Below are 16,420 nucleotides of genomic sequence, written 5' to 3' on the forward strand. Positions count from 1 at the left end.
GTGCGAATCGGCAGGGATGAGAGTTAGCACCTCCAAATCTGAGGTCATGGTGCTCTGCCAGAAACCGGCGGATTGCTCCCTCCAGGTGGGGGCAAACTGCCTACCCCAAGCGAAGGAGTTCAAGTATCTCGGGGTCTTGTTCATGAGTGAGGGTAAGGTGGAGCGGGAGATCGACAGGCGGATCGGTGCGGCTGCAGCAGTAAAACAGGCGCTGTACCGGTCCGTCTTAGTGAAGAGGGAGCTGAGCCGGAAGGCAAAGCTCTCCATTTACTGGTCGGTCTACGTTCCAACACTCACCTATGGTCACGAACTCTGGGTCGTGACCGAAAGAACGAGATCTCGGATACAAGCGGCCGAAATGAGCTTCCTCCGTAGGGTGGCCGGGCTCAGCCTTAGAGATAGGGTAAGGAGCTCGGACATCAGGGGGGAGCTTGGAGTCGAGTCGCTGCTCCTTCGTGTCGAAAGGAGTCAGCTGAGGTGGTTCGGGCATCTAGTCAGGATGCCTCCTGGACGCCTCCCATTAGAGGTTTTCCGGGCACGTCCAACTGGTAGGAGGCCCCGGGGAAGACCGAGGACACGCTGGAGGAATTATATCTCCCGGCTGGCCTTGGAACGCCTCGGGATCCCCCAGAATGAGCTGGAAAGTGTTGCTCGTGAGAGGGAAGCCTGGGTCGGCCTGCTGAACCTGCTGCCACCGCGACCCGACCCCGGATAAGTGGGTGATAATGGATGGATGGATGGATATTTTTCCTTTACTAGTATGTTAATACGGTATATAATGTACAACCTACACAACGTGATTATTAGTCCTAGATTATGTTATCATGTGTCATATTTTATAATGATATATATATATATATATATATATATATATATATATATATATATATATATATATATATATATATATTATAATGTTGTTATTATACAGTATGGGCCTCCAGTATATAATTCACATTTAATATATAATAGAAGGGTCCCCATGTTAAGCACTTTGTAGAATAGTTTGACTTATTCCTGCATTATGCTGGCAGATTGCCATAGACTACTCCCACATTAAAATATATTTCCATTCAAGCAATAGAATACACTTGATCATGAATGTTTCTAATGTCCAAATATTTCCGTATAGGCCTACCATTTCATCCTAAATGTCAACATGCTGTAACATAAAACACGTATATGAGGTCACAGAACGGTACACTCCTGAGTGCCATTAATTAGCACAAGCCTGATGACTTTCCGACAGTGGGTGCCGTTGGAATGCTGTCCGACTTGAATCCACTGCCATTAGCAGATATGGTGTCATGTGTCTCAGTTCAGTCTGACGTTACAGTATTCAGTAAAATGACTCAACGTTTCTCCGCCTACGTTTCGTTCTGTGGAAATTCACCAAGCTTAGTGCACTTGTAGTTTCTGTGTTAAAGGTGGCACTAAAATGCCTGAGTTTGATCAATTATCATGTTTATTAATTATCATTTTAAGTAAGCCATTAAGCTAAATGTCCACATTAATTTCGTTTTTGACTGGTTATATCAAATTGGACAAATCATTGCTTAAATAAGGGTCTATGTCAGTGTTTTTGGGCTGTAAAAGCCTCTGTATCGTAACACCATGAATAGAGGTGCATTAATGATCTCGGCCAAATAAACCGCTTTATGAATGGGTCCAAATTGAATATGGGCGGATACGGGCCGTATCTGGTCGGGATCTTTGACCCGCAGCAGTTCCGGATACGAACCGGATCTTTGGTCCGTACCCGTTACGGATACGGGCCGGATCTGTGCCGGATCTGGTCTGGATCTTTGACGCGCACCCGTTCCGGATCCGTCCCGCTGCGCATCTAGCCTCAGATCCGGACCCGTTTTGCGGATCCGTTCCGGAGCTTATGATATCTCCTGGGCGGATCCGGAACGGAGTCCGTTTGCTATCTGGGTTACATTTCAAGTGGCGGCTCATTTGACCGAGTGTCCGCGGATGCTAGCGAACGAGAAACAGCATAGTAACACCTGTAGCCTGTGAGAATGAGAGTTGTGAGAATGTGCAGAATTATATATATATATATATATATATATATATATATATATATATATATATATATATATATATATATATATATATAATATTTTTCCTTTACTAGTATGTTAATACGGTATATAATGTACAACCTACACAACGCGATTATTAGTCCTATATTATGTTATCATGTGTCATATTTTATAATGCTATATATATATATATATATATATATATATATATATATATATATATATTATAATGTTGTTAGTATACAGTATGGGCCTCCAGTATATAACTCACATTTAATATATAATAGAAGGGTCCCCATGTTAAGCACTTTGTAGAATAGTTTGACTTATTCCTGCATTATGCTGGCAGATTGTCATAGACTACTCCCACATTAAAATTTATTTCCATTCAAGCAATAGAATACACTTGATCATGAATGTTTCTAATGTCCAAATATTTCCGTATAGGCCTACCATTTCATCCTAAATGTCAAAACGCTGTAACATAAAACACGTATATGAGGTCACAGAACGGTAAACTCCTGAGTGCCATTAATTAGCACAAGCCTGATGACTTTCCGACTTGAATCCACTGCCATTAGCAGATATGGTGTCATGTGTCTCAGTTCAGTCTGACGTTACAGCATTCCGTAAAATGACTCAACGTTTCTCCGCATACGTTTCGTTCTGTGGAAATTCACCAAGCTTAGTGGACTTGTAGTTTCTGTGTTAAAGGTGGCACTACAATGCCTGGGCGCTTCCCTGTTTATCGTTAGCTTATCTATCTATTATTATTCGTATTATTATTATTTTTATAATTATTATGTATTGTTATTACAGCGCTGAGACGATATCCGCGGAGTTCTTTCGGCGCTGTAACAAAACAGAAAGTAGGCTCGACCAGACAAAGTAGACATTTATTGGAGCGACACACGTTTTGTAGCTTATACTGTTGCGCTGGAGCACCCAGACACGCACAGTCCACAGTCTCTGCGGTCATATAAATGCTACTAAACGGCAGCCTTGATGTTCTTCCGGACGTCATCATTTGTGCGCTAGTTAACTTGAAAACAGGAAATAAAGCGTGCTCCTCCGCTACTGGCGCAAAGTGCGTAACAGGGAAGTAAACCTAACCCATTGTCTCCGCTGCATAAAAGTTGTCCGGGGTGAACTGCTCGGTGCTCTCAGTGGATTTCTCCTCGGTAAAAACATTAAAACGTCAGTAACGATCACACACGGGGACACACGTAATCTTTAAAGTGAGTGATGGAGGCAGGAAATGTTCATTAGGTTATTCGGACTGGCGGAGTACTTGTGAGACAGACACCAGAGCATTTTCCTATGTTTGAAATCTACAGTATATTTAACTGAAGGTAAGTGTTTGTTTTACTGTACAGATATGATTATGTTAAATACAGCAGCGTGTAGCTGAAGAGGCATTGTCTATTGAGAGAACGGTGCTTAGTAAATGAGTGTATTCTGGGTCTCTGTCATGTTTTGGTTGCAGGATGCATGTCGGCCTGAAATACAGGCTTATGTTCTTCAGTAATGCAAAATCCACAGATATGATTTTGTCCAGGTTGTACTGTCACCTGTTAAAATGAGGCTCTTTACTTACCTATGCATTTATTTACCAGGGATAGTGCACATTAATCAACATGTCAGAGTTAACTAGAGAGCTAATTTACTGTCTGTGGTCCTCCGGCAGGTTATTACACATGTGTTGCCTGATATCAATACAATGCAGCAAGCACTTCTGTATAACACAACAGCAAAATACAAATATAAATGTCAAAAGTAGCAGATATGAAAAACAATGAGAGTGCAGGAGATGAGGTAGTATGATTACTCATGATTGCAGGTTTGCTTGACTTAAGCCAACTCTTATTCTATGTTTAAAGGTAACTTCTTAGTGACCTCTCTACTCCTTCACTGTTCTAGTAGTGGGTGGTAAAGTATGTTTTATACAACACAGTCCCCTAATCATTGTCTGGTATTTCACAACATTTTTTAGATTTTGTAATGATGAAGGCAGCAACACCCTTTACCAATTTAGTGTAACACTTCACGCTCTGTGGTTCATTGTTTATCGTTCCTAAAAAGTGTGTACAGCTTGGCAGTATCAAATATATTCTGTATCAGCTTGTTCCAGCTTGAACACAAGACTGTTTTTTTATTGGCTCCGTAAATCCATCGAATGGAAATGCTCTACTTGTTCTTGGTATTTTCGGGACCTTTGGGACCCCCATTGAACTATAAACAAAACCACGAAGGCTTGAACAATGTTTGGCTGCGCAGTAGAAGTTTGTACAGACCGTCCTGCTGGCAGCACAGTGAGACTATTGAGATAACATTTGTCAACCATCTTTTTACATTTGCAGGGGGAATGAATATGCTTGGGCCTGAGGGCAGGGAAGTCATGACTTATTTGTTCTGTTGTATGTTTTGGTCTTTTCATGACATTTTTTATATTAAAAATAATATAGAATGACGCCTGCCTTAATCCTAAATGTGAGTGTGGTGTTAGTTTAAAAAGAGTGGATTTGTTTTCACAGTAAATAAAAAATCCACTTACATTGAATAATCAGACATAATGTTCTTTTACTCCTGTAACTTGTGCAGCCCTCTGATCATGGCCCAGTGGACACAGATGTCCCAGATGATACAGCACATGAATAACGACGCTATGAACAGCCTCTATCCCCCAGCCACCTTCCCCATTGAAGTCAGACATTATTTAGCTGAGTGGATTGAGAGACAAAGATGGTATGACTCAAACACATGTGCACACATATTTTACATAGACATACACATACACATGCATGTGCACATAAAGAGTGACAGTAAGATGCATATATGCAGCGTCTGGATTAATGCATTTGTGTATGTTTACATGCACATACTGTCCATGCATGGGCAAGTATTTATGTGTGTGTATGTGTCTGTGTGTGTGTGCTCACAGGGACGACTTTGTGCTGGAAAAAGTGGACCAGGAGAGCAACGCCCAGGTTCTGTTGGACCAGACCATCAGCATGCTGCAATCGATCGCTCAGCAGAACGCCAATGTGGTGGACCGGCTGAAGCTAATGCAGATCAGCAGGAACATGGTAGGGGAACTGTGTCCCAGAGTAGGAATTACGTTCCACCCTGGATCCCTGACAGGCTTCAATAATATATTATAATAAACATTAAATGCTAAGCAGCTATCAGTGGTCGCAGCAGGTTTAAGTGACTGCAAACGCTGAAACCAACGACAGGAGGATGGTGTTTTCATTTGTAGGAAAACATTGTGCTTCTCATGAAAAATGTAAGGCGTCTGTGGAGCTGTAGAGAGGGTGAGAGGTGCCCACAACTTACAAGTGCTTCCAAATACAAAATAAAAGCCTAACTTACATTCCACTGAACACAAGATACCAAAGAAAAAAGGTGAATTCGGAATCTTTACACATTTGTGAATAAACCACTGAATGCTAGTTGCTACACGGTGACATTATGGACTGTTTTAAAAATGTGATAAGATATGTTCTTGATTCACAGACCATGTTTCAGCAGCAACCTCTACAATTTGCAGTGATGGTCAGGGCCATCCTCACAAAGGAGAGGGTTCTGCTGGCCACAGTAAGATCTTTTAACAGATAGAGTCTGCCCGTAACCTAATAATCTGTCTTATCTTTTTGATCTCAGAGTGTATATTATAGAGTTGATACCATTACAATTATATAGCCACACAGGGAAAAAGCATGCATACTACTTAGCAGGAAATAGTCTTTCAAAGTGACTTAATAGTGGTTTTGACATTGAAACTTGAAACTTGTCTGAGAAAGTTATGACTATTTAATCAAAGTCTGCTGCGTTAACAGACACTAGTTTGAAATATCTCCTTTCTGGCATGCGTGTTCTGAGATCAGTGAAGATCAGAAGAAGAAGAAGCACTGATGCTGTAAGTGTATTAAGTGCTGTTCCATGTTTTTAGTCCAATCCACAGTTCCAACAGTACGCAAATACAGAGTCCTCGTTCTCCAACATACAGAGTGTAGACCACCTGGTTCTGAAGGTGCTAGATGTCCAGGACACCCGACAAAAGATGCACCAGCTGCAAGAAGAGCTCAACTGGGAGAGGCAGAACTATGAGAGTTTACAAGGTATGAGACACAAACACTCACAAACTCAAGGTAGACTGAACACGGAGAGTTAGTAACGTACATATATTTTCAGTTTATATTCATGAGCTAACTTTTAAACATTTAGTATTTATTAATTAATCAAGATAATATTCAGCAGATTAATCTATAGTGAGCTGCAACCCTAATAAGTCTTATTTTTTATAGACTTCTGATTTTAGACTTCTGAATTTAGAAAGCAGGAAATTCAGTGACATCCAGCTTTAGATGTGAGAAAGTCAGTTGTGTAAAGTATCATTTAAAAAAGTGAGCCCTGAGGCTCCATTTCTGTAGCTACCAGTGCTACTACTATGACCATAGCCTTTTTTGGTGCTTCTTTCTTTCTTCTACTCTTCTACCCTTCATGTGAGTTCACTGCCTGTTTGCTTAATTCTGCTCAGTTGGAAATCCTTTGCTCTTCCTAAATGCTATTTATGGACAACATTGAAATCCAGGAATGATAAGATATGTATAAAAAGGGTCAGAGAACATTTGTCTTCGCATTCCATGTCCTTGTGACATACATGCATGACTTTCTATTAAAACAAATACTTTCACATTGTACAGTGCTGTCCATATCAGCTGTATCAATTTTGTTTCTGTCTGGCCTTGTCAGGCCGTTGCTGTGTGTCTGACATGCTCATGTGTTGAACTGTTTTTTTAGATTTATTAAGAGGTTTGTTTTTGCCCCTTGTTCTTGGAACTGTCACTGTTCCTGAATTTAAAAAAACACCCATCCTGTCAAATGGATGATTCACTTTTAGCTTTGTTTTCTTGTTTCTTGTCAGAAAAATGGTGATTAGTCTTTTCTAGTCAGGCGTTAAGAAAAGTTGTCACTCACAATTTGTTTGTCTGCTTGTTCATTTATTGGACTCAACATATGATGTTATGTATTGTTTGAATAGAGCCAAATATGGATCCCACAAGCTCAGAAATGCAGAAACTCCAGAAGCTGCAGTACAACGTGAAGGCAATGGCCACGGTGAGCTTGGCTTCAGCTGCGTGTACCAACATTACTGGGGTCGTAGGGGGATATTAGTTTTTTTTATATATAGATTCCTAAAGAAATTAAAGCTGCATATTATCAAAACACTGTAGAGAAACAACAGCTGAAACTAATGTTGAAAGACTTGGTCAGTTAATCAGTCAACTGTTTAAAATGTTGATTCATTATTTTGAGTGAATACTCAAATGGAAAGATAAATATGTGTAGATTCCAACCACTCGAGCATTAGAATGTGCAGCTTTTTCTTATCTACTATCATCCAAAAACTTATCTCTTCAGTTTTTCCAAATGTTGTCCAGTCAAAATGAACAATTGGATAACAACCTTAAGCTTTGGGAATTTTTCAGAAGGTTCAATTTGATACATTTTATAGGCTGAAGATTCAACAATTGATTGATAAATCATGAGTTCTTTGGTATTTAATATTTCTGTTTTTGTGTGCATGATTGACATGCAAATGCATCTGTGTGTAACATGTTTGGCTGTTGGTTGTTGTAGAAGCGTTTCCAGCTGCTGAAGGAGTGTGTGGACAGTCTGGACCAGTGTCAGACCCTACTTATCAGCAGGTTGAAGGAGTGGAGGTGGGATCAGCACAAGGCCACCATCGGACAACCATTTGATGACAACCTCAACCTCCTGCAGACCAGGTGAGGTGCACACCACTCCCCTTATTGCTTTTTGTATTGACTGCGTCTCTTTCTTTCTTGCTCCCTCACAGTCTTTACATATATTTTTGGTTAGGTGTGAGCAGTTGCTTGGCGTAAATGGAAAGCTGAGACAGGAGTTGGTGCTGATAGGGAAACCAATCCCAGAGCTCCAGGAAAGGCTGGGGACACTTCTCCAGGTTCTGATTCAAAGGTAGCACAGCACATTGTTTTCTTGTATATATTCATATTTCTTTTTTAAAAACTGAAAGAAAACAAATGTGTTAAACTCAAACATTTCACTCCACAATAGCATCATAAATGACATACTTTCATACATCTTTTAAAACTGGGAGATCTTTTTCCTCACTTGTGTAACTGATGTCTCCTCCAGCTCTATTGTAGTGGACAAGCATCCCCCTCAGGTCATTAAGACGCAGTCAAAGTTCTCCACAACAGTGCGATATCTGTTGGGGGAAAAAGTTGCTCCTGGGAAGCCTGTGGTGCTAAAGGCGCAAATCATTAATGAACTGCAGGCCAGAAACCTGGGAAGTGTACCTGGGTGAGTCATATACACAGCACAACATTGAGGACTGCACAGTGTCAGGCAAGAGGAATGCATTTGGTGCATATCGCTTACTGTTTTTTATGAAAGTAGCAGTAAAACGTAGTAAAATAGACATTTATTTACAAAGTAACCAAAGAGAACAGAGCAAATGTGCAAAGTCAGTAATCAGTGATGTAAGCATGGGTCAAAAAGCAGCAATGTTAGCCAAGGAAGAGATAACTCCATTTCAAGGTCGAGCTGTTAAACCCTCGACCACACCAGCCCAGGTGTGCATCATGAATGTAAAGACGACCAACTTGTGTTTGACAAAGAGCCAACAAAGAGGACACAAGGCCACCTTGTGTATTGGTCATCACAAAGCTTTCAGATATACATTTTACTCTGTCATTGTTAATTGCACCATGAGCATGTTCTAAGGGGAACTTGAACCTGCTAATTTATCCGATGATTTAATTCAGTGGTATAATTTTCAACGTGCCACGAGGTTTTCTATATAAAAAAGTAGCAGTGAGGATCTATTGGCAGAAGTGTATAATCACCTGAAACTAAGAATTAATATATTTTCAATAACTTAGAATGAACCCTTTATATCTGCCGTTTGCCCCTCATATTTCTAAAGTACCGAAACATCTATTTGTGATATTGTACATCATGCATGACCATCCTGGTTGTTGTTTTGTGTATGATAAGCCAACATTGTCAAACAATTAAAGTTTAACACTTCAGATTGGGTGCAATTAAGGTACTTAGTGTATACTTATATAAGATAAAAATGTATATAGAAATTGTTTTCTAACCTGCAGTGATAATGTTGGGGAACTGATCAACAATACAGCCATCCTAGAACACATCACATCCACCAAATACACATGTGCCACCTTCAGGAATATGGTATGTACTGCTCTAGATTTCTCAGCCTAGATTATATAATTAAACCTTCACTAATATAAACTTATTTTGGTGTCATAGTCTATCAAGAAGATCAAGAGAGCAGACAGAAAGGGATCAGAGTCTGTGACAGAAGAGAAATTTGCTCTCCTTTTCTCGACGGAGATCACCATCACAGGCTGTGACACCCCCTATAAGATACAGGTCTGCCCCAGTTAATTGTTCTGCCTGTTCTGCCCGTTCTGCCTGCCTTTAACTGAGAAGGTGTTCATTTTGGCTTGATGATTATGTGTATTCCCCCCTTTATCACATTGAACACAGTTTAATGCTTTGATGTTCTTGCATACCATTCTTCAGCACGTGAGCTTTGTGATATGGCAGCAGCAGTGATACACTGGGGCTGACAACTATGTCATACCACTTATAAATTATGTCATTATTATAGATAATCTCACTGCCGGTGGTTGTCATTGTTCATGGTAGTCAGGAAAACAACGCTATGGCCACCATCATATGGGACTGCGCTTTTTCCGAACCGGTAAGTATCACATTTATAATTTCTCTGCTGTTGCTTTCATGTTCCTTCACATTTAAGTCTCTCCTATCACTGATGCAGTTCGTCTCTCTGTGCTATTGTGAACACTGCAACTCCATTTTAGTCAGAAAACTCATGAGTAATACATTGTTATGTAAATGTAGTCTATGTTCAGCATTAATGTTTGGTGCCTAGGCTCTATTGTCATCAGTTGATCTTTGTAGGAATTTTCTGCAATTGTTTAGATATTAAGTGGAATTCAATAAACTAGTGATAATAAGCCAATTAACATTGAATGGCACAATATAAATCAGCCATAACAGTGCAAGCACAATACCAGCACAATACCAGGACCCTAATCTCTATTCTGAATCTCTTCCACATGCATAATCTAACAGTACAAAATATTCAATTCAATTCAATTCAATTCAGTTTATTTTGTATAGCCCAATATCACAAATTACAAATTTGCCTCAGAGGGCTTTACAATCTGTATACATACGACATCCCTGTCCCAGGAATTCACATCAGATCAGGAAAAACTCCCCAAAAATAGCCTTTCACAGGGAAAAAAGGGAAGAAACCTTCAGGAGAGCAACAGAGGAGAATCCCTCTCCCCGGATGGACAGAAGCAATAGATGTCATGTGTCCAGAATGAACAGCATTACAGAGTTACATAAACACATTACATGAATATGACAATGTATGAATGGAACTCCAATCCATGAAACAGAAGAAAGTAGAGGGGGGGGGGGGGATCAGCGGGAGGCCGGCTCACCAGGCAGGAGGCATCAGACACTGCAAGGTCCAATGGACCCTCTGAGATGTGAAGTCACAAAGACTCCGGGGAGGAAGTAGAGTTAGTAAGGTGCAATGGAGAGATGTAAATAAGTAGAGAGAGAAGGGGAGAAAATATTGCTATTGGAAGCGTTCTGGGTAGTATTGAACAATCATGTACAAGGAGCATTTATAGTCATTATGCAACACAACATGCAATGCAGTGGTAGCCCATTTGCAATAGAAGAAACACAGTAGGACATTCTTGGAGTGCATTTTTGGAATTTGCATCATAAGGAATGTAAACAGCAGCTACAAAAACAAGTATCTGTGCAGATAATGTATTTATAAAGATTGTACATCAGGCAAACATTGTCCATCAACTTTGACTATGTTTGGGCACCAAGCATCATGATGTAAACACAGAGTCCACCTCTCGTCCTTCCTTGTGTAGAGCAACGGAAACCAAACACAGGACACAAGAGGCAAGGAACATGAAAATAAAACTGGAACTAAACTAAACAAAACTCAAGACCATGTCAACGTCCCTAATGCCAATATAAAATATCATCCTCTTCTGGAGACCTGAGTTTTCACAAAACCTATTCCACACGTACAACACTTCATCAGTGCCAACACATGGCTTCTGGTTTATGTATCAGACATTATATTATATGCAGCTTTATTGGTTGAATGTGCACTCAAGCTCTTTGGGCCTTGACAAGCTTGCTCTCTCTTTGTCAATCTTAATGTTGACTGCAAATATTCTGATGTGGTCGATACATAGATTTGTTGAAATACCTTTCTTTTTTTCTTTCACTCTGCCTATGACATCATTGTAAATGCACATCAGTATTCTCATCACGTCAGCGTCTTTGTTGTTGTCAACAGGACAGAGTGCCATTCAAGGTGCCGGAGCGCGTGCCGTGGAAGATGATGTACAACACTCTCAACAGTAAATTCACAGCTGAGGTCAAGACAAAGCACAATCTTGACCAGTACAACCAGCACTTCTTGGCCCAGAAGGTATTCTTTATGCCTGACTTTGTCGATGACTTCAGCAACATGTTGGTATCCTGGGCCCAGTTTAATAAGGTACACACAGGTGCATGTTCTCTCGCAGACATACGCAGGCTACCATTCACTCAAGTCTCACAGTGCAGTTTCAATCTTCCAGGACGTTCTTCCGGGCCGACTCTTCACTTTCTGGCAGTGGTTTGAGGGAGTTATGGAGCTGACCAAGAAGCACCTGAACAACTACTGGAGCGAAGGGTGGGGGACTCCCTTGCTATATTTTATATTAAATGTTAGCAACCTGCTACCGTCTGTTTAGTAATGAAACGTTTTGTTCCACTAGGCTGATATTTGGTTTCATTGGGAAGCAGCATCTACACCTGATTCTCAAAGACAGGCCCAACGGGACATTCTTGCTTCGCTTTAGTGACTCTGAGATCGGAGGCATCACCATTGCATATGTGTCCGCTACTGAAAGTAAGTGTTTGTGTGGTTATAACGTTAATGAAGCAAAGGTACATGCAGTAAATTCAGTGTCGACAAATCATACATATATCTGTTACATTTGTTATCCGACTTCATTTAATGATTGATATTTGATGATACCCCATTTTGTGAGGTAGGGTATATTAAAACCTTTTATTAAGACCCTTGAAATAAATATGGACATAGTTTTTAAAGAATGTATAAAAATGTTGGATGTTTACTTCTATTTACCTCTATTTTTGCAATGGCTGGTTGTTTGGCTGTCAGCAAATGGCTGTGGCTGCATATCCGTAATATTTGTACAACTTACAAAACAAGTTCAACAAGATTTCTCCCCAAATGCTGCCACGCTGTGATTAGGATTAAAGCCAAGGCAGTACGTTGCTTACCTTAGATTATAATAGGTGTAACAACACAACCTACATGCAGGTTTGTATAAATGCAGTGAACTGACATAGTATGTTTTATTTAAGCTACTAAAGTAATCATTTCCATGATAAGGAAAGTCACAGTATGCCACCTACACTCTCTCTCTCTTTCTCTCTCTTTTTCTCTCTCTCACTCTCACACACACACACACACACACACTGACACATCACACTTTTTTTTACTTCTAGATGGAGGACAGACAATCCATAACATCCAGCCCTTCACCAAGAGAGATCTTGAGATCCGTAGCCTTGGAGACCGCATCCGGGACATAAACGACATAACATACCTGTATCCTGAATTTCCTAAAGATGAAGTTTTCAAAAAATTCTACACAGGTAATTGTCTTCATGTCAGATTTATGGCCTGAAGCTCAAGTGAAAACGGACAACTAACAGATGGAGTTCTTTCTCTCACTGCTATTGTTTGATACAGAGCCTCAAGCAGCACCCGGAGGGGGCTATATCCCTGTGTCTCTCCTTACCAAAGTCGGCACGTAAGGGACTATTTTACAAATAAACAATGTCATTTGATGCACTTAAAGTACAATCACTTTCAAGGAACATGTCATGTTTGAGTGTTTTTTTGTGTTTGTGTTCAGGGAAGCCCTCGTTGATAGCCCTCACAGTGTTGTTGGCTTCTCTGTGTAAGTATCACGTTGACTTAATTCTCTCTTTCACTTTATCTCGTACCACCAACTCACTGTCATTCATATTCCCTGGTGCTGTACTTTACCAGCCAGCAACACATTCTCTAATACTGGCAACTGTTACACTGTGTTTATGTCTGCATCATTTATATTTATATTTGATTACTAGTTTGACAGAAATTAACCCCAAAATGTAAGAGGCTCTCAAATGTTATGCGTGTATAACAAGTAGAACTGTAAAACCTATGAAAGTATACCAATGGTATTTGTGTTATTATTAAAGGTTTATAAGTAAAAACCTTTATTCTTAACCACACTTAATGCTACAAATTGTCCTGAAGCAGCCTCAAAGAAGTCTCACAAAAGCTTTATAATCAAATGCATCAAATTAATTATTCCAATCCAAGTTAAAAAAATTTCAGATTTCATCAAATGACAAGCACCCATTCTCTTCCATAGCATGAAATACTTGGTATCTTAGAAAACTTGACCAAAATGAAAAGTAAGATTCTGGTTTGAACATTGCTTGTCTGCACAGCAGTCGGCACACAGTTTAAAATGATGAACCAGCAAAGGTGTTAGATATATTAGATATACAGTGCTTCATCATTCTAATGTAACATCAACTCATGAAATAGAAAAAACCTGAGACAATCAAAGGAAACTAAAATTCCATCCATCCATCCATCCATTATCACCCGCTTATGCGAGGTCGGGTCGCGGTGGCAGCAGGTTCAGCAGGCCGACCCAGGCTTCCCTCTCACCCGCAACACTTTCCAGCTCATTCTGGGGGATCCCGAGGCGTTCCAAGGCCAGCCGGGAGATATAATCCCTCCAGCGTGTCCTCGGTCTTCCCCTGGGCCTCCTACCAGTTCTAAAATTTCACAACATAATTATGTTTAAACTAAACAGCAAGACAATTGTCCTTCAGTAAGAATGCCTAAAAACTACAGTCTCAGGAAATCTCAATGTGATGCATTGTAGTGCCGTTTTGAAATATTGTCAGTGATTTCAAAAAGTCACGTATGAATAATAAGGCTTTTGATCAAATGTAACCAGTCTTTCTCTGTCTTCTAGTTGTACAGATGATATGGAACTAGATATTCAAACAATCCTTGAGACTCTGGATCAATAGGAGGATTTCCCATCAAAATTGGTTTTGGGCTGCCAAGCAGACAGCAGATGGAGACCAGAGCCAAAATCGTCTTACCTTCATATGAAAGGAGCCCCATTGCTCGGTCAGACTTTCATCCATCTACGGATTCATCTACTTTTGAGTAAAAACAAATCGAGCTGGTACTATGTTGCATAGGAAATAATTTTAAGGACAAAGTCAAACTGAGAACAAAGAAAAGTGCTGTCCTCCTTGTTGTGCATCTCTTTAAAAAGAAACTCTGTCTCAGGTTTGTTGATGTTGTTCTCCACTCAGTGGACAGTCAGCCACCGCTATGTTCTCCTCTGGGTTTGTTGCATGTTTTACAAGACGAAAGCACATCTGAGTGTTTTTTCCATATTGTATATAATCATTCCTTATGATGGCTAAACCTCAGCTATGGTAGCTATGGTATACTCAATCTCACATTAACTCACAGAATGCATGAGCACGACTTCATAGATCAGCCAATGTTCATGGCCTAACCTGTTTTGTATATAGTGTGGATTAGGAACATGAAAGGAACAATAAGCTTGTTTATTACTGTTGACTGTTACTATATTGATGGACACTCACGATATAGCAGATGGCAAAATAATGGTGATGATGATGATGGCGGTGGTGGTGGGAAATGCTTATATTATTTCGGACTACTTAGAGTGGCAATCTTTCACATTTCAGGTTGATTTACGACACCCTACTGGTAGTAACAGCAAATTCGGTTTGATACCACAGGTGGCAGAATGCTGAGGGTTTCTCTCCTTCCGTCTCCTTCTTCTTCCATTACTGCATTATGTAAAACTGATCTGCTGTCAAAAAATCCCCCAAATGATCGTCTTGTTTTGCAGATGCATTTTTGATGAACGATTGCGGTCAACGTCAAGCTCAATGACAAAAAAACGTTTATTTCCTCTAACTGCTTCATAATAAAAGTAAACTTGTTTTTGGCGAGTTAAATGCTTTTAATATGAAGCCACAGCAGTAGAAAATGTTCGGTTTGCAAGGGCAGTAACTTAATACAGCATGTTTTCCTGGAATGTCGCCACAGACACCCAGTTCGTAATGCTGCAAACACATAAATATTGCAATACTTTCATCAGTGGGCAATAGGCTAAATAAATATTGTGTTAACCCATTCTGCAATATTATTAGGCTACTTTAGAGACTCAAATATGTGTATTTTCTGTTCATGTTTATATTTTTAAAGCTTTCATTCGCATGTGTTACCTTCTCTCATCCATCAAGTCCAACTAATTGCCCAAATGTAAAAAGATATCGGTATCTGTGTCCAGTCTTTGGTGTGATACAAATCATAAATATAGAGAAAGTAGCCTATATTTCCATACCATTACTATGTAAATTCCCAATTCCCATTTTTTAAAATTATATGTATGTATGGTGTTTCACATAACATATGTGTCATTTGAAGATTTGTTACGTGTTTGATAAACAAATATGAAAGGGATATAGAGTAGAGTGATTACTGTTAATAGGAAACATTACAGGAGACAACATCCTCCTGGTAGGAGATGCAGTATCTTTGCTTTGTGGGAGCTCTAAATCTTGCTCTGATTTGAGCAGCTTTTACTCACAACTGCATGATGGGCTTCACAGTTAATCTTCCTAATTAACCAACTTTTGGTTTTATGAGAAGCTTTGCACTACCTACTATCACTGTCAGTGTTGTGCATGCATACATATATTACTGGGTTAGACCATGTTGCATGTATGTTGATAACTCTTTTGAAAAACACCCTGAGGCTCCAACTACAATCATATATCTTTAAACTGTTGTGACAAATAAAATCTTTTTTTTCTTCAAAATATCAAACATATGTTTGTGCATTTATTTACAACAAGTGAGTTATCTCCACTAAGCGAACTTTGACTGATATCACAGCTGTTTGTGGCAATATTTTAAACACTGCGGATAAAGCAGCTTCAGACTGGATTGTAACTGTCACTGCCCCTGTGCTAATGGTTTAGTTCTCAGAGGTATCGTAGCCTTTTTGATAGATGCAAATGTACCTGTCCTGTTTTAAACCATCTATTTAAATCACATGTTGTTCTACAATCAGTCTTAA

At 39.8% G+C, this 16,420-nt stretch overlaps 1 protein-coding gene across 7 annotated transcripts; it reads left to right on the top strand.

The window, feature by feature from the left end:
- Positions 1-2,695: 2,695 nt before the first annotated feature.
- On the top strand, positions 2,696-16,162 carry stat6 (signal transducer and activator of transcription 6, interleukin-4 induced). Of its 7 annotated transcripts, none has more exons than XM_034536634.1 (19): positions 2,696-3,245; positions 4,650-4,793; positions 4,990-5,134; positions 5,565-5,645; positions 6,001-6,169; positions 7,093-7,169; positions 7,692-7,840; positions 7,935-8,051; positions 8,232-8,399; positions 9,209-9,296; positions 9,375-9,497; positions 9,739-9,831; positions 11,497-11,700; positions 11,783-11,877; positions 11,963-12,096; positions 12,723-12,872; positions 12,970-13,030; positions 13,136-13,180; positions 14,261-16,162. In XM_034536634.1, the coding sequence occupies exons 2-19, from the start codon at positions 4,660-4,662 to the stop codon at positions 14,316-14,318; spliced, it is 2,091 nt and encodes a 696-aa protein (XP_034392525.1). In that variant the 5' UTR covers positions 2,696-3,245; positions 4,650-4,659; the 3' UTR covers positions 14,319-16,162. The 7 variants fall into 7 exon arrangements, with proteins under 7 accessions (XP_034392525.1, XP_034392528.1, XP_034392526.1 ...); XM_034536633.1 differs by having other exon boundaries at positions 2,698-3,400; XM_034536638.1 differs by lacking the exon at positions 2,696-3,245 and adding an exon at positions 5,936-5,967 and having other exon boundaries at positions 4,680-4,793; positions 6,058-6,169.
- The last annotated feature ends 258 nt before the right edge of the window (positions 16,163-16,420 follow it).

The sequence above is a fragment of the Cyclopterus lumpus genome, chromosome 7, assembly GCF_009769545.1.
Source record: "Cyclopterus lumpus isolate fCycLum1 chromosome 7, fCycLum1.pri, whole genome shotgun sequence".
NCBI classification, from domain to species: Eukaryota; Metazoa; Chordata; class Actinopteri; order Perciformes; family Cyclopteridae; genus Cyclopterus; species Cyclopterus lumpus.